The 25,827-nt window shown below is 39.3% G+C and overlaps 1 protein-coding gene across 3 annotated transcripts in view; it reads left to right on the top strand.

Moving 5' to 3' along the window:
* ADAMTS18 (ADAM metallopeptidase with thrombospondin type 1 motif 18) overlaps positions 1-25,827 on the top strand; it is a 153,912-nt gene that overhangs the window by 116,654 nt on the left and 11,431 nt on the right. For all 3 annotated transcript variants that reach the window (XM_028840641.2, XM_077986920.1, XM_077986921.1), the window contains exons 16-19: positions 185-429; positions 19,493-19,634; positions 22,455-22,581; positions 24,622-24,826. In XM_028840641.2, coding sequence (XP_028696474.2) covers positions 185-429; positions 19,493-19,634; positions 22,455-22,581; positions 24,622-24,826 — 719 coding nt within the window. The remainder of the gene's footprint in view (positions 1-184; positions 430-19,492; positions 19,635-22,454; positions 22,582-24,621; positions 24,827-25,827) is intronic.

Genomic DNA, 25,827 nt, shown 5'->3' with positions numbered 1-25,827 from the left:
TGTTCTTACTATTTGGAAAATGAAATCATTGATCATATTTGCTTCATAGAGTAAAAATGAATTTAGCTAGTGATTCAAAAACCTCACTCTATAAAAATGAACACTACATGTCAGGGGCCATTTCTAGTCCCCTTTCAACAGTGCAGAGGGTAGAATTCAGACGTGTTCTCTTCTTTCCATTTAGAATATTATCCGGTGGTCATCATTCCAGCTGGTGCCCGAAGCATCGAAATCCAGGAGCTGCAGGTTTCCTCCAGTTACCTCGCAGTTCGAAGCCTCAGTCAAAAGTATTACCTCACCGGGGGCTGGAGCATAGACTGGCCTGGGGAGTTCCCCTTCGCTGGGACCACGTTTGAATACCAGCGCTCCTTCAACCTCCCGGAACGTCTGTACGCACCAGGGCCCACAAATGAGACGCTGGTCTTTGAGGTAAGCCCCCTCTGTGTATTCAGTTCTCAATGCTTCTTGCTTCGTTTATAGCGATGACTACAATTTGAGCCAGATTAAAGAACTCCAATCCTTCTAGTTCAAAGGTGTTTCCTGGCCGGGCACAGTGGCTCATGCCTGTAATCCCAGCACTTTGGGAGGCTGAGGTCAGGAGTTCGAGGGCAGCCTGGCCAACATGGTGAAAACCTGTCTGTATTAGAAATACAAAAATTAGCCGGGTGTGGTGGCACGTGCCTGTAATCCCAGCTGTTAGTCGGGGCTGAGGCAGGAGAATTGCTGGAACCTAGGAGGTGGAAGTTGCCGTGAGCCAAGATCGCGCCACTGCACTCCAGCCTGGGCAACAGAGCAAGACTCTATTTCAAAACAACAACAAGAAAAAAGGTGTTTCCTAATAGACTAAATTACAAAGTAATGGGGAGAAGACAGTGATTCCATTTGGAGGAAGAGGACAGGAACCCAAAGGCCTCTAAGAGAATGGGTAGATTTTCATATTTAGAGGCCAACCTTTCACCACTATGCTTGGGTTTCAAGAATGCCAAAGAATGTAGCACGAATACTTTTTATATTATTCTGGTTTGTCTATGTATGCCATTTGGATGCTCCATTGTAGCTATTCATAACATAGGTCAACTGGACTAGGAGAAGGGATTAATAGTAGAGAAAATGCTTGCTTGGGTGTCAGCAGAGTTTCGTCATACTAAACTACCATGATTTTGTAGGTTGTAGCTTCCCCATAGATAAGAAAAGGAAAAAAAGGGTAATAAAAATGATAATTAAAAGAACCAACATATCTGGAAATGATCTGCAAGGCTGTTATCATAGAAACATTTTTTTTAGTCCTCATCATGTTTCTGAGTGCTTTTTCTCTGTTTGAAAATGGGGCTGACTGTTGGCTCTTACAGGCAAGTGATTTGCTTCAGGTTGTCTAGAAATGATACTGAGCACTTACATATCCAGGTACTCTGATGAGTCATTTTAAGCTTCAGTTTCTTACCTGTGAAATCGAGGTAGAAAATGGACTTCACTAACCAGAAAAATAAGGAATCAAGTGTGAAAAAAGATTAAAAGACTTGCCTATCTCATACAGCCAGGAAAAAAACAGAGCTGAAGTGGAGTCAAAATATTTTCCACCCAGGAGTATGAGATCTATGTAACACTCAGATTACTGTTCTCTTCTCAAATAAACATAAGATCAAGATCAATGCAACTGTTATTATTATCATTATTATTATGACTATAATAGAGTAGGTTCAGGCATTCTGTGATCAGTTTCATGCATTCATTTCTTGAATGCCCACAACAACCTTAGGAAGGTAGGTATTGTTACTTAATCCCCATTGTACAGATGAGAAAATGGAGCCTTAAAGAGATTGTGTTACATATAAGTAGTAGGACTGAGGTTTGAACATAAGTCTTTCTGACTCACTTGCCCACACCATTATCCTAATATATCACCAATACTGGCAAGGCTCAGCTATTTGTCATTATATGGTTTTTCTCAATGTGAAATGGTTGACTCTGTGGGAGGTACAAAGCCTACTAGAGGTGGGGGATAGAGAGTTTGCTATTTGGAAACATCTGTCATCCAGATTTGAATTCATAAAACACTGAGAACATATCCGTGTATTTTGACCAACACTGACCTAGATCTGTGGCAACTAGAGGGTTGATCTGAAAAGTGACTATTAGGAAGATTGTGTTCATAAAGTTGTCTGATGATTTTTACTTGAAATAATTTATTTTCCTCTATCTTACATATGTTAATTCACGTAAGACTATTGGCACTTACCGTGTTCTTGGTGCTGAGGAAAGGGACATAGTGCTTGTTTTCTGGGCTGACAGCATGCTGTGTCCTCAATCATCTCGGGGTATTTTGGTCAGATAAGTGATTAATAAGGCAGTTTTTCAGAGGCAGCTACTTCTTTTGTCTAAACTGAGGCACTCAATTTATTCTCTTTCTCAGTTCCATGCACAGTGGGACTGGATAATTCTTTGAACAAATACCATGTACCATGATATTGGTAATGACCTTCTGCAGCTCACAGTGGTTTATGGGGAAAGCAGTAGAAATGAATTTCTCTTACCCAGTGTGTGGGAGTTTGTATTCTGTGTGTTGAGTTATGGTGGGTGAAATCAGATGACATCTTGGTTTCCCTAATGGATTCTTAGATTTGCTAGAACTTCAGAAAGCAGAATAGTGAAAATGTCCATACATTAAGAAATCAACCGAGGCAGGTGGATCACTTGAGGCCAGGAGTTTGAGACCAGCCGGGATAACGTGGCAGAACCCCATCTCTACTAAAAATACAAAAATTAGCTGGTTGTAGTGGTGCACGCCTGTAATCCCAGCTAGTCAGGAGGTGGAGGCAGGAGAATTGCTTGAACCTGGGAGGCACAGGTTGCAGTGAGCCGAGATGGCACCACTGCATTCCAGCCCTGGCAACAGAGTGAGTGAGACTCCGTCTCAAACAAAAGAAATCACTGCGTTCCTCTGTGTCACATGCACTGAGCTGCTCTTGTGTTTCACATTGATAGTAAACTGGGTGTATAGTAGTAGATAAACAGAAAAGAAAATTCTCCTGCTGTAATGAAACTTAGAATGTTGGAGGGTACAGTACAGCATTACACAAATGAATATATAAACAAAGGCAGATGTATAGATTGTGGTAGGTTCTTTGAGAGAAAATAAAGTATAAGAAAAAAAAAAGAGAGAGACTGTTTGAATTAGAGAGTTGGTGAGGAATTATCTGAGAATTACCATGTGAGGTGAAACTTGAAGGATGAGAAGAACGAGCCAGGTAAAGAGTAGAGGAAATTCAGGCAGAGGAAGCAACAATTTAAAACCCCAGATGGGTATGGTGGCTTATCCCTGTAATCCCAGCACTTTGGGATGCTGAGGTGGGTGGATTACTTGAGGCCAGGATTATGAGATCAGACCGGCCAACATGGTGAAATGCTGTTTCTACTAAAAATACAAAAATTAGCCAGGCGTGGTGGTGCATGCCTGTAGTCCCAGCTACTTGAGAGGATGAGGCAGGAGAATCATTTGAGCCTGGGAGGCATAGGTTGCAATAAGCCGAGATCGCACGACTGCGCTCCAGCCTGGGTGGTAGAGCGAGACTGTCTCCGAATAAATAAAACCTCATGTGGAGAATCAACTTAATATTTTAGAAGAACTAAAAAAATAGGCGAATCTAACTATAGCGTAGTGAGGAAAGAAAGTATTGAGGTGTGAGAGGGGTATAGTGGGGGCGGGGTTGGCCCACAGCTAATATAAGCCATGGTAAGGAGTTTGGATTTCATCCCAATAATATCAGGATTTCAAGAAAGAGAGTGGTTTACACCATCCTGGCCAACATGGTGAAACCTCGTCTCTACTAAAAAATACAAAAATTAGCCGGGCATGTGGCACATGCCTGTAGTCCCTGCTACTCAGGAGGCTGAGGCAGGAGAACCACTTGAACCAGGAGGCAGAGTTTGCAGTGAGCCAAGATCGCGCTACTGCACTCCAGTCTGGCATCAGAGCAAGACTCCGTCTCAAAAAAAAAAAAAAAAAAAAAAAAAAAAAAAAAAAATTCAACCAGGCTGCTATGTAAAGAAGTGATTAAGAGGCAAGAAGCAAACTGGGGAAATAGGAAAATGGTTCTAGAATTCCAGGTAAGGAGTGACAGACGCTGAAACAGGTGGTGACTGTGAAGGTGGCAGGATGTGGATCTGTTTGCAGTGTATTATAGTAGAGAATTGGAAGCTAGAAAAGTTACTAGAGATGTATAAGAAATGAACTCTGAGAGAGAAAGATGTGGGAGAGTCTCAGGTTTTTTCCCCAAGCATTTGGAGGATGGTTTTACCACTATCATTGTCTTGAGGATGACTGGAAACAGGTTTAGGGATAAGGGAAAATTCCATTTTAGCCGCCATATATTTGCAATGTATCTTAGATATTCAAGAGTAGCTATCAAGTAGGCAATTGAGTATGTGTTTAATGCATAAAAAAAGCCTTGGAATGAATATGCAAATCAGTTCCTAAAAATACCTAAAAGAGTATAGCAGTATATCATTTGTTAACTGAGCAGGGCACTTGGATCCAACTTTTCTCTGATAAGCTGCCTCTTGGGAGAAGCCAAATAATTGCAATATCCAGAATGTGCCTTGTGAAGAAATATTGAGCCTTGGTTGACACCACCAATAAAGAGGAGCACGCACCTGGCATGGAGAGGCGTGCTGGTGCTGGAAACAGGATCTTCACAGATGTGAGAGCATTTGTATGTAGATGCAAATCGCTCATCTAGTCTTGTATGTGTGCCCTGCACTTGCACACCCACAGACATGAGAGTGGAGATGCCCTCATTCATGGCAACAGGGATGGCATCCTAGCTGTTCTTCCTGCTGTTGCTCCAATTGTGTATGTTTCTATCCCGATTTTAAGGTATTTTAGATCTGTCTGAATCTCATACACAAGAGCTATGCAAATTCAGTTTACAGTAGGCTTTGCAACTTTATTCCCTTGATGACATTTGATACCCTCTGTGGAGGCAACCAGAGAAACCCACTAAGTGCCAGTTTCACAGTTTTAAGACCACGCAATCTATTATTCAGATTTCAGAAGCATAGCATTTTCCATAACATCAAAGGACTATTAGTAGATAATAGAGAAATACTTTTTTTTAGGCCGTGGTGGTAGAAAATGAAGGGTTAGTCTCCCTTCATTTCTATTCCCAAGAGTAGTGATTAAGTAGTACTAGCCTTAAATATTTACTAAGGAAGAAGAGTAGCAGACAATTAAAAATAAAACACACAACCTTAAATTCTAAGATGTTCTACACACGGAATGGCTGAGAGTACAGACTCTTAACTAGCTATATAACTTGGGCAAGTTTCTTAATCTCTGTGTTACTTAATGTCTGTATTTGTAAAATGGGCAAACAATACCAGCTAATTATTAGGGCCATTATAAGGATAACTGAAGATAAGTTCAGTGCCTACAAAGTACTTAGGCCATAATGTTTATTACTATTGCCATTATTTTGCCCTCTGAGTACATCACATATATTTTATATATATATGAAACCTGAGACCATATTTAGCAAACTGGTGATCACAATCAAGTTCAGCCCTAGGCCCACATTGTATGTGTATATATATATAATATATAATATATGAGATATATAGTGATATATAAAATATGTATTATACAAAATATATGAGATATATAGTGATATATTATACAAAATATATATCATATATCATATATGAGATATATGATATATATATAAATATATAATATACATTTATATATTTGAATATAAAATATAAATATATGTATTTTTTGAGGCAGAGTTTGCTCTTGTTGCCCAGGCTGAAGTGCAGTGGCCCAGTCTTGGCTCACTGCAACCTCCACCTTCCAGGTTCAAGAGATGCTCCTGCCTCAGCCTCCCAAGTAGCTGGGATTACAGGCATGTACCACCATGCCTGGCTCATTTTGTATTATTATTATATTTTTTTTAGTAGAGATGAGGATTCACCATGTTGGTCAGGCTGGTCTTGAACTCCTGACCTCAAGTGATGTTTTGGAGGATGTTCTGGAGGTTGTTTTGGAGGATGGTTTTACCACTATCATTGTCTTGAGGATGACTGGAAACAGGTTTAGGGATCTCCTGACTTCAAGTGATCCACCTGCCTCGGCCTCCCACAGTGCTGGGATTACAGGTGTGCACCGTGCCCAGCCATGTATAATATTAAAATGGACAAAATAGATTAATGCTTTAGTATCAGGTGGCTTCTTATACACATATGAATTTTTGAAATTCTTAAGAAAACCTCTCGTCCCAGGAGATATTTGAGTTTGCAACCTTGATCATGAGTTAACTCCCATCATCTTTCTAACTGGAGATACCTAGTCCCATCACAGGCCTCAAAGATCTCATACCACCTACTCGAAAGAAGCTGTCATTAGGAGATGTTCTCCCAACCCTCTCAGCATTTTTATTTGAGAGGAAGAGATAAGCAATTCCCAATCAAAATAGACTATGGCCAGGATAGTCTGGAGCTCAACAATGAATCCAGCCCCTGATATTATATGTTAATTAAACCTAAGTCATAGGAGTTGAACTCTCCTATTAAAGATTTCTGGATTTTTTTTCAGTCATCTTTTAGATATATTGTGTTCTTGAAGGTACCCGTTTTAGAGAGCAGGACTTCATTAATTTTTGCCAAGGGGCCTTCAATCCACCTCAAAGCAAATGTACACAAACCAAGTTCTGTGGCTGAAAGTGAACCTGAATAGGGAAACGGGGGCACATGTATCTCACAATCTCTGCCATGGGTACTCAGAACAAAGTGCAAATCACTCCTGATGAGAAATACGTTTTTTTACCGCTTAATGACAACCATTTTCTCTGCTGTTTGTCTCTCCAGTTTTGTTCATAGACACCGAACCATTCCAGCAGGCTTCCACAATTCTGTTTGTGATTTAAGCTTTGTGTTAAACTGATATTATCTGCGGGAGAACCACAACAAAGAGTGAGACGAGAAATGATGGAAAGTGTAAAACAGAGATGGAGTTCCTTCTCACTTTCACTTTTAGACCCTGAAATCTCCCATTGTCTGTTGATCACATTAGCCAGGCCATTGACATGCTGTCACTGAACATTAGATAAGCTTCAAGCTGAGCCATTTTATTTGTGCTTTGTTTAATCCATGCACAGCTCCATATGTCATTCATCTACATGATTTAGCCCTGACAAAAACTAAACGTTTAGATTTTTCACCAGGTGTAAGATTTTTCCTGATAGTTACAAGTTATTTTTGAGATGGCCGGGCGCAGTGGCTAATGCTGGCAATCCCAGCACTTTTGGGAGGCTAACGTGGGTAGATCACCTGCGGTCAGGAGTTTGAGACCAGCTCGGCCAACATGGTGAAACCCTGTCTCTACTAAAAATACAAAATTTAGCTGGGCATGGTGGCGGGCGCCTATAATCCTAGCTACTTGGGAGGCAGAGGCAGGAAGAATTGCTTGAACCCAGGAGGCAGAGGTTGCGGTGAGCTGAGACTGTGCCATTGCACTCCAGCCTAGGAGACAAGAACGCAACTCCATCTCAAAAAAAAAAAAGAAAAAAAAAGTTATTTTTGAGGAATGGAAGATTGGCCTCCTTTGGTGATAGAGTTCTCTAAAATTGATCTGGTTCATCAGTCTATCTCTTTGTAAATAATACAGACAGCACCTTGAATGACAACAGTAACAAAGATAAGATGTAAGGACAAATGTTGAGTAGATCGAAATAAAATCATAAAAACAAAGTCTTCCCCAGGTTCAATTGGATATATATATCATATGTTTTTAAAAGTAATTATTTACTACTACATAAAAGAACTACAGCAATATCTCCAGTAATACAAAATTGTAGTTTCTCCACAGTGGAATAAGGTCATATTTGCTTGCTTATTGTTTTCCAAAATATTTCCTTATGCACTCATTCTACCAATAGATTCAAGAAGAACTTAATGTCCAAGGAATCTGACCTATCTGAAAACAATCTAGATGGAAACTTGTATGATTAATTGGACATGCCTTGCTTATATTTTTAAAGGAGTTATGGTTTCATTCAAAAGTTGCAAATATATTTGAAGCAAAAAAAAAAAAAAAAAAAAAAACCCTCCAGTAACCTAGTGTTTTGTTTATGATATCTTTTCAGATAATTTGGGTTAATGCCTTTGGTATTTAAATTACACTTTATTGTACTCTAGAGACCATCATCAAATTGCTGGTCAGTTTTTAGCTCATGCTTGTATCTCTCCAAAATGGATGAAACACAGATATTCTAAAAACATAAAATTATAATAAGCAATAAATTATACTTTCCCAAAACTGGACTGTATATTGATATCCAAGTGATCCATGGCTGTATTCTTTAAAGGAAGTTAAATTAAGTTCATAGGTCTTTCCATACAAGAAGTATGAATTGAGCCAAAATGAATACTTTTGGAGCCAAATATATATTTACTCCAATATAAAAATGTTAAATCTTTTTTATAATCTTGTGAAATGCTAAAATCACTGTGGGAACCTACTAAAATGAAAAATGCTGTTCCATCCACAGAAAGAATAAATCTATGAATGAAAGCACTCTCTCTTTTGGTGACCTAAAATTATGGCATATTCACTAAGTCCTTATGATGACGTAAAATTCAGCAGAAGTGTATGCTTCCCAAAATGCATGAGGATGGCACTGTGAGATTAATGTTCCTCTTTTTTTTCCCTTTCATATGTTTGACATCATATTCTCTGCATATCTTGCTAAATTTCATTTTCATCTGCTTTCATGTGTATTGATGTAGGTAATTATCAAAACAATGTTCTTCTGTTCACTTCCTCTCATTGTCTGGTTTAAAAAATTAAACATTCATTGTCCAGCCCTGTGTTAGATATTGGAGATGCATAAATGTTTAAGGTGTAAGAGGGGTCAAGTGCAAAAATTCCAGTACTTTGGGAGGCTGAGGCAGGTGGATTGCTTGAGCACAGGAGTTTGAGACCAGCCTGGGAAACATGACAAAACCCTGTCTCCATGAGAATACAAAAATTAGCTGGGAGTGGTGGTGCATGCCACTAGTCCCAGCTATTTGGGAGGCTGAGGAGGGAAGATCCCTTGAACCTGGGAGGCTGACTGCAGTAAGCTATGATTGTGCCACTGCACTCCAGCCTGGGTAACAGAGACCCTGTCTCCAAAGAAAAAGAAAAAAAAAGATTAAGACATAAATTATATTACCAAAACTTTATAGCCTTAAGTCTTTAAATAATGTAAAAAACAAGCGTTGGTACGTGGATTCCATTCTTTCAGGAAGCAACATGGGTTAGACAAGGAGCATCTGCATAAATAGCTGGGATATAGGTTGTTCTGCTACAAACTATGTGACTTTGGAAAAATCGCTGAAATGATCAGAGTCCCAGTTTCCTCATTTCAGAAATGATTTCCCCAGGTGAACTAATGTCTCCCACTGTGTCCTATAGCACTGTCCTGAAGTACTTTTACAGCACCCCCAAACCCTGCGTTATCAAACAATGACTTAGTTATCATTGTAGCTTGCACAATTGACACAGTATCTGGAACATCGTGGGATGTTTAAGAAAATGTATTGAGTGAACAGCATCCAATGATAAAATTCATTCGTCCATTTAAAAAGTGCAACCTTCTTTCAAATTGAAGAAATCTTCCATGGAAGCAAAAAATAAAATGAAAGGAGAGCTTCTTTCACTGAAGCCAGGAGTGAAGGGACCAGAACCCAGCCTGTCCTTACCCCATTTCAGCCCTGAAGTCCTCTGAAGATCCCGAGGCTTCTGTAATACACATTTTAAAAACCACTGTATTTGATCATCTCTTGAGACTGGCCTTGACAACCATATGGTTTAAAGTCAAGTGCCGCAAACAGCGTTTAAAGTAATGAAATTTGATCTCCTAAAATGCATTTGAGGAATCAGTGTGCTTCCTAAAACACTTGCTTTCCCAAAGTGAGTAACTTAAACCTAGGAAGTCACTGACCAGTTAGTTCACAGTGGACTTACCTCAATCTAGATGAATAGCAATTTACCCTTTTCGGGGTGTTGAGTTTGCCGATCATTCCACTTATTTCCTGGTATTTTCTAGTACAAGGCAGGATAATACAATCCTGGAAATAATCGACTGCTGTCAGTTAACCCCAAGAAATAAGTGCATGGTTTGATGCCAAATAAAAGTGTCTTCTGCTTCTGGTTATATTTATATGTCAAAACTTTACAGAATGTCTTCATGGGAAGCTCAAAATTTAAGCTAAATAGAAAACAGAACTTCACTTTTATCACTAAGTCACATGCCAGTCCAATTTTAAAATGCAGTCTGTATTACAGACATCCATTCTCCTTGGATTCTTGGCTCTAAATGGTTTCAACATTTGAAACAGGTGGATGTCAATGTATACATTGCTGGCCCCACTGATTTCCTTGGTGGCAAAGGGAAATACCTAAGGGTAACCAAGGATTTGTATGACTGTCTTAGGTCTTAAATTTCTTAGGCATTATTTAAATCAATCAACTTTTTGATCTTGAAATACATACAAATATATGCATATAAGTGACTTGGAGAAAGGAGATAATTTTCTTGACCATGTATTTCTGTATTTCCCAGAAAAAAAAAAAACTAGTCATGTACATGCACACGTTAGCATAAAAGTAAATATTGATTTAGCAATCATAGTTTCTGAGATCACTATGGATGTAGCTAATATAAAACTAAATCATTTCCACGTATTTCAACTTATTTTCTACAACATAAGTCTGGCATAAAGACTAAGGAATCTCTCATTGAACTAGTGGACTTGTTAGTCATCCAGAAGATTTAAATTTAGCTTTTATTTTAATAGAGTTTAGGATATTATGTATCAGTGACCGCATTATGTTTATTTTATTCCCAAACGCATTTGGGAATACTGAGAAAAACTAAATCTATTTTAATTCTTCACCCCGAATATCTAAATTAAGTGTGCGTGTGTTGTAAGAAATTAATTTTTCAAGTGATGGAATTGTGAAAACTGAAGATTAGAGTGACACTTTCACAAAGCTTTGTTGACAGTTCATCTGAAGTAGACATATATATGCTGGACTTTTTGAGTATGGCTGAAAACAATGTTTTTCCATGTTGAGGTTTAGGTGTAGGTAATTTAAGATCACTGACTTTGTCCTTTGTTTAAGCAATATGGAAAAGGCCTGTTTAACATACAATTTTAGGAGACCTTAGCAGTAAGAATTAAAACATACACAAGTTTTGGTTTTATTTTTTTCACGATTAGCTAAGGTGTCCACTTAGAGATGACCCATTCTCTAGAAGTGACTAGAGATGAGGTATCTTACTAGCTCACGTTCCTCCTTTCTCTCCTCTTCCTTTCCCCCCATTTCAATCTTTCTCTGTCTCTTTGTCTGTATCTCTCTCTCTCACACACACACACACACACAACAATGAATGAGTCACATTCTCTATCAGGCTGTCATGCAGTTGGAGTGGAGGTGAGAAAATTCATCATGAGTGTTTCATTATAAAGTAACTTCATCCCTGTCTGATAAACAAAGTGATTCAGTATGACATGATAATACAGGTTGCTATTCTATGGCTGAAATATGACCACCTGTGTTTTTACAGCATTCCTTTTTCAAAAAGTTTTGAAAAATAGAAAAGCTCTCGTTTATGTTAGGATTTTTTTTTTCTCTATGTTTAGCAGAAGAAAAAGGTGTTTAACTCTTTGAAAGCCCGTTCCTACTGTAATAAGGGAGAATCCTGAAGCTGAAAACTACAGGAGCCTTTCTCATGACAGTAAGTGAGAAATAGGTTAACCACAGGCTAGTTTCAAGGCAGGAAGAGACATCTAAAGAAAATTACTATAATAAACAGCTTCCTCCACTCTTTGGCCAAAGGAGATGATGGGGTGGTGGGGACCAGGTGGACAGGCACATTGATCAATGAGATGACAGTGTGAGCACCATTGACGAAGTATTACCTTGTCATCCAGCTCCTTTGTGACTCTGCCTGCTGAATTCTCCCCAAGGTAAAGGGGCTGAAATGAGTAAGGAAGTGCCTCAAGATACAATCAGTGTAAGGGAAGGGATATTAGCCAAGTAGCATGGACTGAGTGAAGACACAAGACACAAAAGCAGCAGAGAAGTAATGGAGAATTAATTCAGAACAGATGATAGAAAAGTCAAACTCGAGAGGACGATTCAGAGGTACTTTTGCAATGGCACGTCATTTGTCTAGAGATTTGCCATTTGCTGTTTGAAGTGGGGGCCTCCGGTTAATTCATGGCAAATACTTTTGTGACGGGTTAGAGAACACTATTTATTTCTCCTCACTATACTCTGAGGAATGTTGATGAGTCGAATTAGAACTGTAGTCAAGGTTCAGTGTGTCAGCCCACACCTTTGAAGCTGCCTGACAGATGCATTTCCAAATCCCTGATCAGGGTCTTTGTATTACTGTCTCTTGTCAAATCCAATCACTCACACATAATAGCAATGATGATACCTGGTCATGTTCTTCCAGCTTTGAAGCAAATAAGAAGTCAAAGAAAACTGGCTGAATTTTAACATCACAAAAGTTTCCAAAAATCACAGGAGCTTACAAAAACATGAATCCACACCACCACAAAACCATCCCTTCAATGAGACATAGGAGCGTAAGGTGCAATTTGGGCTTTATCAAAAAGGGCCAACCAATAAAGTCTAGTATATTTCAGTTGTTGAAACAATGATTATAAATAAATCCAGGGGAAAATGGATGGACGAGATCATATATGCTTAAATTTGATGCCAGTACGTTCAAGAAATAAAATTCTTAGGTTCAAACCCAGTGTCACAAAGTAAACGTCACAGCACGCCAGGGACGCCCAGTGTTGTCTTATCAATAGTTAGCACAGTTTTTAAAATTTTAAACTACAATCCTGGGCTTGGTGTTTCAAAGCTTGAGAGGCAATGTTGTGAGAGCGAAGATGTGAGGTTTTAGGATGAAACAAGACCAGAGACTTGAGTCGAGTCCTGTCGCTGTGACTTATTAGCTGTGTGACTTTGAGTATTGGTTTATTCGTCTCCACTACTGGAATTAATAGCGCCTTCTTCATAAGGTCATTATCAATTTTAAATGAGATAATGCAAGTACAATGCTTTGCCTGGCACACAATAAGCACTTAATAGGCATTGTTATTTTTAAAGCAATCAAATACATTATTGAGGATAGGAATTGAGTTTCTTAGGATGCATTAAATAGCTAGTCTTTAAAATCTATCCATAACCTTTATGGCAAAATGAGGACAACTTCTTGAAGAAGAAGAAGAAAAAAAGAGGTCTTAAATAATGAAACAAATACAAAGCTGACTGAAGGAATTTTAAAAAGTTTTAACATTAAAAATTAAAAGTGGGGGCAAAAGAAGGAAAATTATTTACCCATGATTACTCACGGTGTCCTTTGTTTTAATTTTATGTGCCCTAAACAGAAACTGCATCCCCTTCCTTCAGAGAATGGTTGGTAGATTCCAGCCCCTGTCTGTGGTTTTCCAACTTAAGAAGCTGTAAATTTTATAACTCTGCACCCTGCAGTTAGAGCTGCTGAGTGTTGCGTCTGAAGTCAGGTGTGTGTTAAAGGTAGACATTAAACAGCTCTATGCAGGACCTGGAAGCATTTAAGGAGGTTGCTTGCCAGCTGTAAATTAGAGACTCCATGCCAGCTGGCTGGAAGATTCTCTGGACTAAGTCCAGTTAAGTAGACTGAATCACTGGCGGTCTTTCCAAATTTGTGCATTTGACGGCTTGGCTATACACTCCGACATGTGGCATGGGGTTGTAAGCAATGGCATTATTGTGATGTGGTGCCATTACAGGAGGGATGTGGTGCTCCTGTGCCCTGAGGGTGTTTGTGTTCTGCAGGAATGCTGAGAAAAGCAATGGACTGCTCTTGACATGGTCACCAAAAATGTTTTAAAATAAATGTGAAAAATGGGAATGATCATTTTCAAGTTACGTATTGCCCAAAATGTGTTCCCTGGCATTCCTAGAGGAAGTTAGTATCTCAGGTGGTTCTGTGCACACCTCTCCAAGATTGTCCTGCTTCCCCACATCAGTGGGAGAGGTTGTCTGTGGTTCAGTTGATGGTGATGGACACACTAAAGCACATGCTGAGATATAATCGAGGCAACCAAATTGGGAGCTATATTCTCAAGCCATGAAATGAGAGAGAAGTCATTGTTAGATTGCAGGGTCATTTAGAATTTGAAAAATTTTAAATTTTGTCTTAAAACTGATCCAGGTGAGAACACCTAGATTTAGTTGGGCAGGGCTACCTTCATGGGCATGGGACCTGCCCAGCTGCAGAGGACCTCGTGCTTGGAAGGACCCTGTGGTTTAATGATTCACTGTCACTGTTTTGAATTCTTAAGTTTTCAAACAATGACTCTTGAATTTTCATTTTGCACTGGGCTTTATAAATTATGTAGCAGTTTTTGAGGGTGGATTTGATTTCTTTAAGAAAATTCTGATTTTTTTTTTTAAGAACAGGGTGAAAGAGAAACTTTCCCACAGAGATTCTATGAGCCAAGTAGACAATCTCCAAAGGTTTAAGTATTTGCAGGCATCAAACAGTAAGAGATAAGAGGATTTCTAGGAGACTCTTGGTCACTGTTCTTCTCAACACAGGATAAAGGTGGGGGCAAAGAGCATCTTAGTTATTGAGAAGCAAATAATATATTACAATTGGCACATGCTTATCTTTTATATATTTGGTCTTGGTACTTATTTGTTTAAGTTTTTACTTCCTTTACAAGGCCTTTATGAGCTGATGTTAAGTAAATTCTTACATCAGCTTTCTGTTGGTTTATACAAATATTGTCTTTCAGTGTACATGATTACACATTGAACTCTGCATATGAATTTATAGCTATACAGATATTAAAGGCAAGCCTTGAATCATTTGATTTTGTAAAGTTAAGAGGCCTTCATTTCTGTATTCATTGTATGCATTAATATGTTAAGGAAATAAACTATAAACAATATGCTCTATATGCTACTGGCCATAAAACTAATAGTAACACACATACACAGGCATACAACTAGCTACTGTGTATTTTATGAGTTAATTTAAAGCTGCACATCCCTAAGAACATGTACAGTAAATTGTGTGGTTTTTTTTTTTTTGGCCAGATACTTGAGTTTCATATTACCATGATATTATGCAATGGATTTGTTCCCCTACTGCTGTTTAATATTCTGATCAGTGCTGGTATTACCTTCAGTTCAAGGATTTTACTTTGCTGAGGATCCTCATTTTCAAGTTTAGGAAAGGGGATGTGGGAAATGCAGTGTAACAGTTTTGTCCTCTTCAGAGGGGGAATAGAAATCTTCAAAGAAAACAGAAGGGTTTAATTGTTTTTGTTTTTGAGACGGTGCCTCACTCTGTGGCCCAGGCTGGAGTGCAGTGGTGCGACTGTAGCTCACTGCAGCTTCCAACTCCTGAGCTCAAGTAGTCCTCTCTGCCTCAGCCTCCCAAGTAGCTGGGACTATAGGCATACACTACAACATCTAGTTTTTTAAAATTTTATTTTGGAGATGGGGTCTTGCTATGTTGCCCAGGCTGATCTTGAACTCCTGAGCTCAAAAGATCCTCCTGCCTCAGCTTCCCAAAGTGCCAGGATGATAGGAGTGAGGCACTATGCCTGGCCAGAAACTCAGGTTTTGTTGCTTTGTGGCTTCTTTGCTGTAATCGTCACCAAGATTTGTTATTAATAAGTGATACCTACAAAGCTTCTTTAGATGATGATGTGATTTCCTCTTCCACCTCAGATTTACTAAACCATTTGAATTCCTTTTATAGGATCTACAGCACTTGATTTTTTGAGACGGAGTCTTGCTCTGTGGCTCAGGCTGGAGTGCAGTGGCACGATCTTGGCTCACTGCAAGCTCTGCCTCCTGAGTTCATGCCATTCTCCTGCCTCAGCCTCCCGAGTAGCTGAGACTACAGGTGCCCGCCACCACGTCCGGCTAATTGTTTTGTATTTTTAGTAGAGATGGATTTTCACCGTGTTAGCCAGGATGGTCTCAATCTCCTGATCTCGTGATCCACTCACCTCGGCCTCCCAAAGTACTGGGATTACAGGCATGAGCCACCGCGCCCAGCCCTAGCACTTGATTTTTATCCGAAGTAACTGTGACTCTGTTGTTTGTCTATATGAATCTGTCTCATCTTCTCCACTGGGGGATATCGCTTCTCCTCCTCCCAAAAGTCATTTTTTTTTGTCTTGACCATGGAGGTCACAAGAGACATGATAGTGGCTTAGATCAGGGCAGCAGCAACATACATGAGGTGGTAAGATATGAGAGAGGGTGAAAGTTAAAGTAACACCATTTCTGATCTATTAAATATGAGTGTCAGAAGAAGAGAAGTCTAAAATGGGTCCAAGTTTTTATTTTGGCCTCATCAACTGGAAGGGTATTGCCTATGAGCAGTCTTTCAGGGAGAGGCAGGAAAGTTAGACATTGATACACTTTTAAGCATTCAAGTGGAGATGCCAAGCAGACAATCTAGTATAGGAGATGGGCGTCAGAGGCTGGGCTTCATCCGTAGCTGTGCATCCAATATGGTAGCCATTAGTCACATGTGGTTATTTAAATTTAAATTAAAAGGCCTTTTACTTTGACCACGCGAGTGCATTTCAAGCGCTCAGTAGCCACATGTGGGGCAGCTATGGTGGTCACATCCTGGTGGAGATGAGGGCAGATGAAATCAGTGTGTAGTAAAGACCTCGGACTTGGAGCCAGGACAGGGCATCCTGAGTGACAGCAGGGGAGGAGGAGGAGGATACGGATACAGACGCAGAGACAGGTTTGACAATGGGAGATTGTGTGAGTTCCCTTCTTGTTGATTGCATTGATCATCTTTTATGGTTGGCTTGAGTGAAGGTCTGGGGAAGCTTGACATCTGGTTGTTTTTGCTTAATACTGGTGACACTTTTATCATCACAGTCTTTTTCTTGAACACGTTTTTTTTTTTTTTTCTTAAACATGTCCTGCTGTTCACAGCAACATTTAAAAATGTTTTGCAATGAAACCACAGGCCATGTATGGCTTAAGCTCTAGAATCTGTCTAAAAGGTGAAAGGGGAATATATTTCAAATGCCCGTTGAAAATCTGTCAAACTACTTTTTAAATCAGCAGAACGTAAGTCCTAGAAGCTCAAAAGGCAAGAACTAATGTTCTTTTATATTTTCTTTGCGTTTCTATTGGGGATCTGTTCCCCTATGGCAGAAAATATTAGGATCTAGTTTGAATGGGAGGAATGGGGTGGTACCAGAAAGTGGAGATGAATAAGTTAATTTCTTTCTGTATAACACTTAAACTTAAGCTTGCCTCTACTACGTGCGTATGTGTGTGATGCAACCCCTTTGTATTGCAATACCATTCTGCCTTGTGGGCCTTAGCGCACCATAACTCTTACGCATTGCACTCATACTGTATTGCCACACAAGTAAATACGGTACACTGCATAATTTTCTCTGGTACAAGGTCTCTGCGTTTTTGTTGCATAAAAAAAAAAAAGCACAATAAGTGCTACATTTGAAATACTGCTTTAACTGAATAAGAAATTGAACTATCAACCGGCATCAGGATCATCTTCTGAATGTAAAACTGCTCTCACAATTCTAGTTTGACCATGAATAAAACTGTAAAGTTTCTGTATTTACTTAATATCAGATGAAAACATGAACAGAAACACTGCAGGAAAGCATACTATTTATTCAAAACTACTATGGAAATAAAGCAAGCATAGTATTTATTCAACATGTGTGAAATGTTGTGTAAAGTTGAACACAGAATTCCACGAACAGTTGTATGATTTAGCTGTGAAATTTTAAAAGAAAAAAATAAAAAAAGCAAAGCAAAGGCTAGAAAGATCTTCAAAACTAAAAGACTACTAAGACTGATTTTGAGATTTTTTTTTTTATTAGCGACTGATAATAAATTGGGCATTTGTTCATGTAATGGTAATACCTGTTGTGTTTTGTATTGATTTTGTTTTGAATGGGGGTGGGGGAACACAGATCCATCTATTAACATTTTGATTGTTTCTGGGAGGCATCAAGATTTGTTTTGTTGCACTACAAAGTGATGTGTACACCATGGAATCTTAAGAGTCAGTCATAATACTTGTAGAGACATTTAAGCCAGCAGCAAAATAGAAACCATTGTGTAGCATCCTAAAGAGTGATCTGGTAAAATGAAGGGCCTTGAACAGCTGCCACCCACCAAACTCTAATGGAGGTGGGATCCCACCAGACGGAGACAGAGCCAGGGGTTCCTATTTTTAACTGGCAATCAGCTTTGCTTCTTGGGCATGAATGCCCAGTTCTAGTGGTAAAGTATTTTCCACAAGATTCATGGAGTGGGAAAGAACCAGCTATTTATATTCATGCTTTGAGCTTGAATAAGAAAAAAAAGAAAGAGGAGTAGTGAAGAGGGCATTAAGAAGGCAGACAGATATGTTGCCTACGTCAAAAACAAGGTGATGCATTTTTGCATTTTGTAGGCACATTTTGGTTGGTGGCTTTATTTAAGCTCAGTCCCTAGTCACTTGTGTGATCTTGCACAAGTTCTGTTTTGTTTTGTTTTGTTTTTCCCAATGAAAATATAGGCAGCTACATTATAGAGTTGTTAGAAGAATGTTTTATGATGCATTAAGAATGCTTGCAGAGTGCTGGGCACTTGGGAAGTGCCCAAAATGTGATTGCTCTTATTTTAGTAGTCAGACTTTATAGGATCAGATTTATCCTAAGTTGTTGCCTTTTCGGAGGTTAAGTCTATTCTAATGCCTATATTCCAATTCCTGATTCTGAACATGTTTCTTTTTTCTTACCTGCTCATCCTTGCACACAGTTAACAAATTCTCTTTGGGCAAATTTTCTAAGGAAATTACATTAGAAACACATTTGGATTCTAAAGTTGACGATAGCAACTCTAAGTGGGGGATTCTGTGGGTTTTGGAGTGCTTCTCTTGTTTCAACTTCCACTAGCACTCAGGAGAGAGCTTGTAAGTTGTGACCTATAGACGTAGATTCAATTTTAACTATTATCTGTAAGGCACCACTCTGTGTGTTTATCATGGGAGGTTTTTAACTTAGGGTTTAGACCCAACAATATAACCTTTCTGTCATTATAATACATATACGTGTGTGTGTGTGAGAGAGACAGAGAGAGAAAGAGTGTGTATGTGTGTGTGTTTGTGTATACGGTATGGGCTTATGGCAAATGTCAGTTGTGTTTTGCTCTGTAGTATCTGCCTAAATCACAGTTTTGATAACATGAAGTTACACATTTTAAAGTGTCCTGGGAAAACCTTAAGTCAACATAAAACATACTTGGGAACAATGAAGTATACCAATGTTAAGGTCAAAATGTCATGTAAATATCTTTAAAATGTTCGGTAAGACTTCTGGAATTTCAGGGTCTGACCTGTATCTTGATCTCTGATTTTTATCTTACACTGTCCAGATTCTGATGCAAGGCAAAAATCCAGGGATAGCTTGGAAGTATGCACTTCCCAAGGTCATGAATGGAACTCCACCAGCCACAAAAAGACCTGCCTATGCCTGGAGTATTGTGCAGTCAGAGTGCCCCGTCTCCTGTGGTGGAGGTACATGATTTTCTCAGTCTGTCTTCCAAGTCTGTCTCTCCTAAAACAGGTTCTTTCACTCCACGCATCTTTAACATAACGCGGTTTACATAAGCCACCCAAGAACCGTCACCATAAAAGCAAATATTATGGCATCAGTTAAGGATTTTCCTATGTGGTAAGGAATCAACTCTCAGAAAGCTCAAATCAACCACAGCCAAGGCTCAAAACTTACACATCTAAAACTGATGGGAAATACATATAAAATATGTTGACTTATTTACAAATGTAAGCATATATTTATATTAGATGTATATATGTTTTTTTAAATTTTCAGCTTATAATTTAGTTTCCCCCATTCTTGACTTTTCTGTTGTTATAAACCTTCCATTTGGAAGTTGTAAAAGCTAGGGTCAAGGCAAGTGAGGACACAAACATGGCAAACTTAAGATGTCTATCCGAAACATGGCTATCCCCTCAGGGGTAAGGTCAGCAAAGGCTCTCTCACTAGAGGACTGGATTAAATCTGAGACAACCCTTGCAAGGAAGGAACAGCAGCAACCATCCATTTGGTGAGGAGAAGGAAGGCATTTTATTTAGATGTGAACCGTGTCACATATTTGGGGGTTAAACAATTGTCACACTTGCCCATTTGGGAGGAAGAATAAGTGCCCAAAAATAAGTTCCTGACACCAAAGCCTGAATGTTGGTCTATCATTTCCTATTATTCGCAGCACCTGGTGACAGTGAGACTTCCTACTGGTTATATCCCACTAAGCATTATAAGCCTTCTTAGAATCAGAGACAGAGCAAAGACACAGAAAAAGAAGAAATTCTTATATCTGAAAGGCCTATCTGTAGGTCCATGCTAATTAACAAAATATGAAAAAATACTTTTTAAGTATACATATATAAAATAATTAAAAAGTAATACATTTTCTAGTAATACACATTTTAAAGGCAATGGGCTATAAAGAAGAAAGGTAATTACCATAATTTATAAATAGGCAATAGCCAATGTTAATAGTTTGGTCTCTATAATTTTATTTTTCCCGTATGTACATGTAAGCAAACGTGTTTGACAGACTCACATACCGTGAGTATCATTTGTATCCCTCTGTACTGAAATCACGTTACAGACATCTCTTCACACTGTTTCATTTAGTCATAGATTATGAGGTTTTTCTTATATCCAGTGTTTCTTGAGAACATTTCCAAGAGCTTTCTGGTATTCCAGGGAGAGCACAGTGCCTTGGGAAGGAGAGAAGTTTGACTTGCTTTCCATTTACAGAAACTAAATCCGGCCAAGAGGAGGATGCAGAGGAAGCCAGTTGAGGAATTCTCGCCTTGCCCTGACTTAGCAACCCCTTCGCATGATTCACAGACTCTGATGTGTCCTATATCCAAGAAAAAAAGAATTCACATGAATAAGTCCTATTAAAGTCAACAGTTAACTTCAAGGAATGTTGATTTTTTTTGTTGTTCTTTTTTCTTTTTTTGAGATAGGGTCTCACTCTGTCACCTAGGCTGGAATGCAGTAGCACAATTATGGCTCACTGCTGCTTCAACCTCTGGGGCTCAAGCGATCCTACCTCACCTTCCCAAGTAGCTGGGACTATATGTGCCTGCCACTATGCCTGGCCCATTTTTTTCTTTTTTATAGACATGGGGTTTCGCCATCTTGCCCAGGCTGGTCTCAAACTCCTGGCCTCTAGCAGTCTGCCTTTCTTGACCTCCCAAAGTGCTGGGATTATCAATGTGAGCCACCGTGCCTGGCCTTGATGTGGTTTTCATTAAGCGCCTCCTGAAAGCAAATCTGCTTCAGCCCCAGGAGCTGGACTAACTGCTAATCATTACAGCAGGAGTGACTCATTTTTTCTCAGGTTACCTTTGAAGACAAAGTTCCAATGGAAATAAAAAACACAATTCAATTATTCATACATTTTTAAAAAAAATGTATGCCCTGATAAGAAGTCCTGAAATTAACATTGAAAGCAAGGCAGTGGGTTGCCACTAAGGAAGCAAAAGCAGAGGCTGGGCACAGTGATTCATGCCTTTAATCCTAGCACTTTGGGATGCCGAGGCAGGTGGATCACTTGAGGTCAGTAGTTCGAGACCAGCCTGACCAACATGGCCGCCTCTACTAAAAATACAAAAATTAGCTGAGTGTGGTGTCACATGCCTGTAATCCCAGCTACTTGGGAGGCTGAGGCAGGAGAAGCAGTTGAACCTGGGAGGCAGAGGTTGCAGTGAGCCAAGACGCCACTGCACTCCAGCCTGGGCAACAGAACGAGACTCCATCTCAAAAAACAAACAAACAAAAAAAACAAAAACAAAAAGCAGAGTCTTGGCTGACAGGTTTTAATACATATTTAGTGAGTTCTACTCTTTGCTTTTATGTGCCCCATACTCTTAGGGAAGTATGAGAAGTTTCATGGTAAGGCAAAAATCTTAGGGCTTCCACATATAATTCACTAATGGTTTTTCTCTGAAGAACATTATCCATCTGATAATAAAGTTTGCCTGGGATGTTTCCCTTTATAGTCATTCTGTTTTCAAAAGGTTATATTTATCACTTTATGGTTCTAGTATCCACATCAGTCTTGAAAACCAATAATTTACATGTTAAAATTACTAAAATATAAAATATATTATTTTAGGGAAGGGAATGTAATTCAAATTAGTTGCAGATTTCATCAAAAGGAGGTGCTTCCACAAAATATTTGGATTCCATATCTGAAATAAAATATCACAATGCTGGTAAATCAGAAGCTAAACTTAGAAACCAAATTGAAATAATAATCTGTAATTTTCACTTTGTCACTTCTGATGTCTTATCAGGTTACATAAATGTAAAGGCCATTTGCTTGCGTGATCAAAATATTCAAGTCAATTCCTCATTCTGCAGTGTAAGAAACAAGCCAGTAACTGAACCCAAAATCTGCAACGCTTTCTCCTGCCCGGCTTAGTAAGTCATTTAGAAATGTCTTTTTGTTTACTTTTGTACTTGTATGCCTTCATTGTTCTTATGAGATGATGAAAGCCCAATGTCAATCCTGCTAATGGAAAGTGATTCAAAGGTAGATGCAATACATTAAAAAGTAATAGAAGAAGATGAGCTAGGTGTGGTGGCATGTGTGTGGTCCCAGCTACTTGGGAGGCTGAAGAGGGAGCACTTGAACCCATGAGTTCCAGGCTGCAGTGAGCCATGATTGTGCCACTTACATATTAGCCTGGGTGAAAGAGTGACATCTTGTCTCTAAATAAATTTTTTTTAAAAAGAAGATGGTTGAAGTTTACATATGAGTTGAAAAATACAACTGCATGGAGTCTGTCTGCTGCCCAGGCTTCATGATAGTTCACTGCAACCTCTGCCTACTGGATTTGAGCAATTATTGTGCCTCAACCACCCGAGTAGCTGGGATTATAGGTGCGCGCCACCACGCCTGGCTGATTTTTATATTTTTAGTAGAGATGGAGTTTTGCCATGTTGGCCAGGCTGATCTCGAACTACTGGCCTCAAGTGATCTGCCTGTTTTTAGCATCCCAAAGTTCTAGGATTACAGGCATGAGGTGCTTTTTTCTTTTAACCTTTGCATAGGGATTCCTCTTCTCTGAATGGAATCAGACAGATACATAAATAACACAGAATCCTAAATTAGTTCAATTTGCATGTGGTTGTGTGCTTAACTTTTATGTAAATGGTCCAAGAATTTAAAAATCGTAATATTATGCAGGCCATGAAACCCCAAATGCAAAATTACACGGTAGCAAGACACAAAATAAAAAGAATGGGGTATGGGGTATAGGCCAAGTGGTAACTCCACCGCTGATGACGGCAGCCTTGGAGGAGCTCAGTGAGTTTGTTCTTGGATTGACTTTAGCCACACTATTGTTTGAAGACTAATTTTAAGTAATCTTCCCAGTCAAATGGAGTCTCTTTTATGTGATTTATCTTCTGCCAAATATATTTATATAGAATGAACAGAGTTTCTTCTAAAGCAGTGTTGTATTCACCGATGTTTTAGATCATCTTAATAAGTGGTGTTTGGTTTGTGGTGACGCAATCGTATTACACAATCTTTATATATAAAGATGTGCATATGTATATATATACATATACATACACACACACACTCGTTTTTTCTTGCAAATAATAGTGCATTTGTCATAATCTGAGGCTGAGGCAGGAGAATCACTTGAGCCCAGGAGGCGGAGGTTGCAGTGAGCCAAGATCAAGATTCCATCTCACAAAGTTTCAATTGATAAAGCATTCAAATATATACCAAATCTCAGACAGATAGCTATTTAAAAAAAATGATCTGGCAAATTTTAAAGAAAATGAAGGTATGTATTTAACTCATCAGTAAATTCAGGGGTAATCAGAAAAGTAATTTGGGGAAGTACCCACTTAAAGTATCCTCTGTGAGATCTTCTCTAAATGTACCCTTCTCTCCTGCACAAACCTTTCTCTCTTTCTCTCTCATTGATCACTCTTCCATGAGCCTCACCACTGTATTTTATGTTGACTTCCATGGCAGCACTTATCAGAAAGTATTGTATTTGTTCACATATCCACCTCTTTACTGTATTATAGGCTTCTTAATGGAAAGAGTGCTGCTGCCTTAATTTTTCCAATCCTAATGCTTACGAGAGTCCCTGATACATAGTTAAAATCCCAACAAATTTGGCTCAATGAATTGTGCAGATTTTAAAGTGATGTGGATTTCTTCTCATGCAGAGGCAGGAGTAGAACTGTGGGATGGTTTTTTTTTGTAGATAAAATAGATGATTTTATTTGTAGAACTGTGGGATGATTAAATGTGATTCCTTATATCTGGATCACATTAGTATAAGCCTCTGGATCCATCAAAGAACAATTAGAACAACTTATTGGTTCTGAAATTGATCCATGGCTTCCATAGGTGGTCTACCTTTCACAATAACTGCTTTGGAAGTTATTGTACAAAGTTTGGCTTCATTGGAAATATTTGTTTTGCACTGAAAGCTGGATGCCAGGTGAATGGAGTACATGCAGCAAGTCCTGTGCTGGAGGCCAGCAGAGCCGAAAGATCCAGTGTGTGCAAAAGAAACCCTTCCAGAAGGAGGAAGCAGTATTGCATTCTCTGTGTCCAGTGAGCACACCCACTCAGGTCCAAGCCTGCAACAGCCACGCCTGCCCTCCAGAATGGAGCCTTGGACCCTGGTCTCAGGTAACAGGAGAAAATTTGGGAGTTACTGGTCTCATTCCCCATGAAGGCAAGTGGGGTACAGGTGTCTTTGCTCTCCGAGGGGCTCTTAGCGGTTTACATCTTCATGGGAATCTGCTAATGTTCTTTAGGGAACCTTATGAAATCTGAAGTGTCGGCATGCCTTTCCCAGAGCTTAGGATCCTCCTCAGAGGACCAGAAATTGGAGTGTGGGGGCCAGTTAGGCCAGACTTGTGAGCACAGCTAGAAAGGATTCCAGTGTCAGAAGACTGGCATAGAGACCTGGCTACAGAATTCTCCAAAGCTAACGGGAAACACAAATACAAAGAATGAAGCACAGAAGAGATATTTAACTCTTGCTTCAATGGGAAAGAGGTAAAGTTAGAAGAATACAGAGAAAAGTAGGACATAGAGTTGGCTATGGTCACAAATTCCCGGTGAAAGACACAAAATTTTAAAGTTAGAAGAGACATAGAGCTACCTGTCCTTCACAGCTCAGAATTCCCTCGAAAGCAAAGGTTCTCAACTGTCGGTAAGTTTGCCTACCAGGGAACATTTTTGATTGTCACCACTTAGGGAGATGAGTGCTCCTGGCATCTAGTGAGGTAGGAGTGAATGTCCTACACAGCCCAGGCCAGCTCCTCACCACAAAGAACTATCTGATCCGGAATGTCAGTGGTGCTGAAGGGAAGAAGCCCTGCCCTAAGCATTCCAATCCTAATGCTTACGAGAGTCCCTGATACATAGTTAAAATCCCAACAAATTTGGCTCAATGAATTGTGCAGATTTTAAAGTGACGTGGATTTCTTCTCATGCAGAGGCAGGAGTGTAGTTGTAGAACTGTAGGATGATTAAATGTGATTCCTTATATCTGGATCACATTAGTATAAGCCTCTGGATCCATCAAAGAACAATTAGAACAACTTATTGGTTCTGAAATTGATCCATGGCTTCCATAGGTGGTCTACCTTTCACAATAACTGCTTTGGAAGCAGTTATTGCAG

This window comes from Macaca mulatta, chromosome 20 (genome assembly GCF_049350105.2).
Source record: "Macaca mulatta isolate MMU2019108-1 chromosome 20, T2T-MMU8v2.0, whole genome shotgun sequence".
NCBI lineage: Eukaryota > Metazoa > Chordata > Mammalia > Primates > Cercopithecidae > Macaca > Macaca mulatta.
Note: the sequence above shows the minus strand (reverse complement) of the source record. Positions and strands in the feature narration are given on the sequence as shown.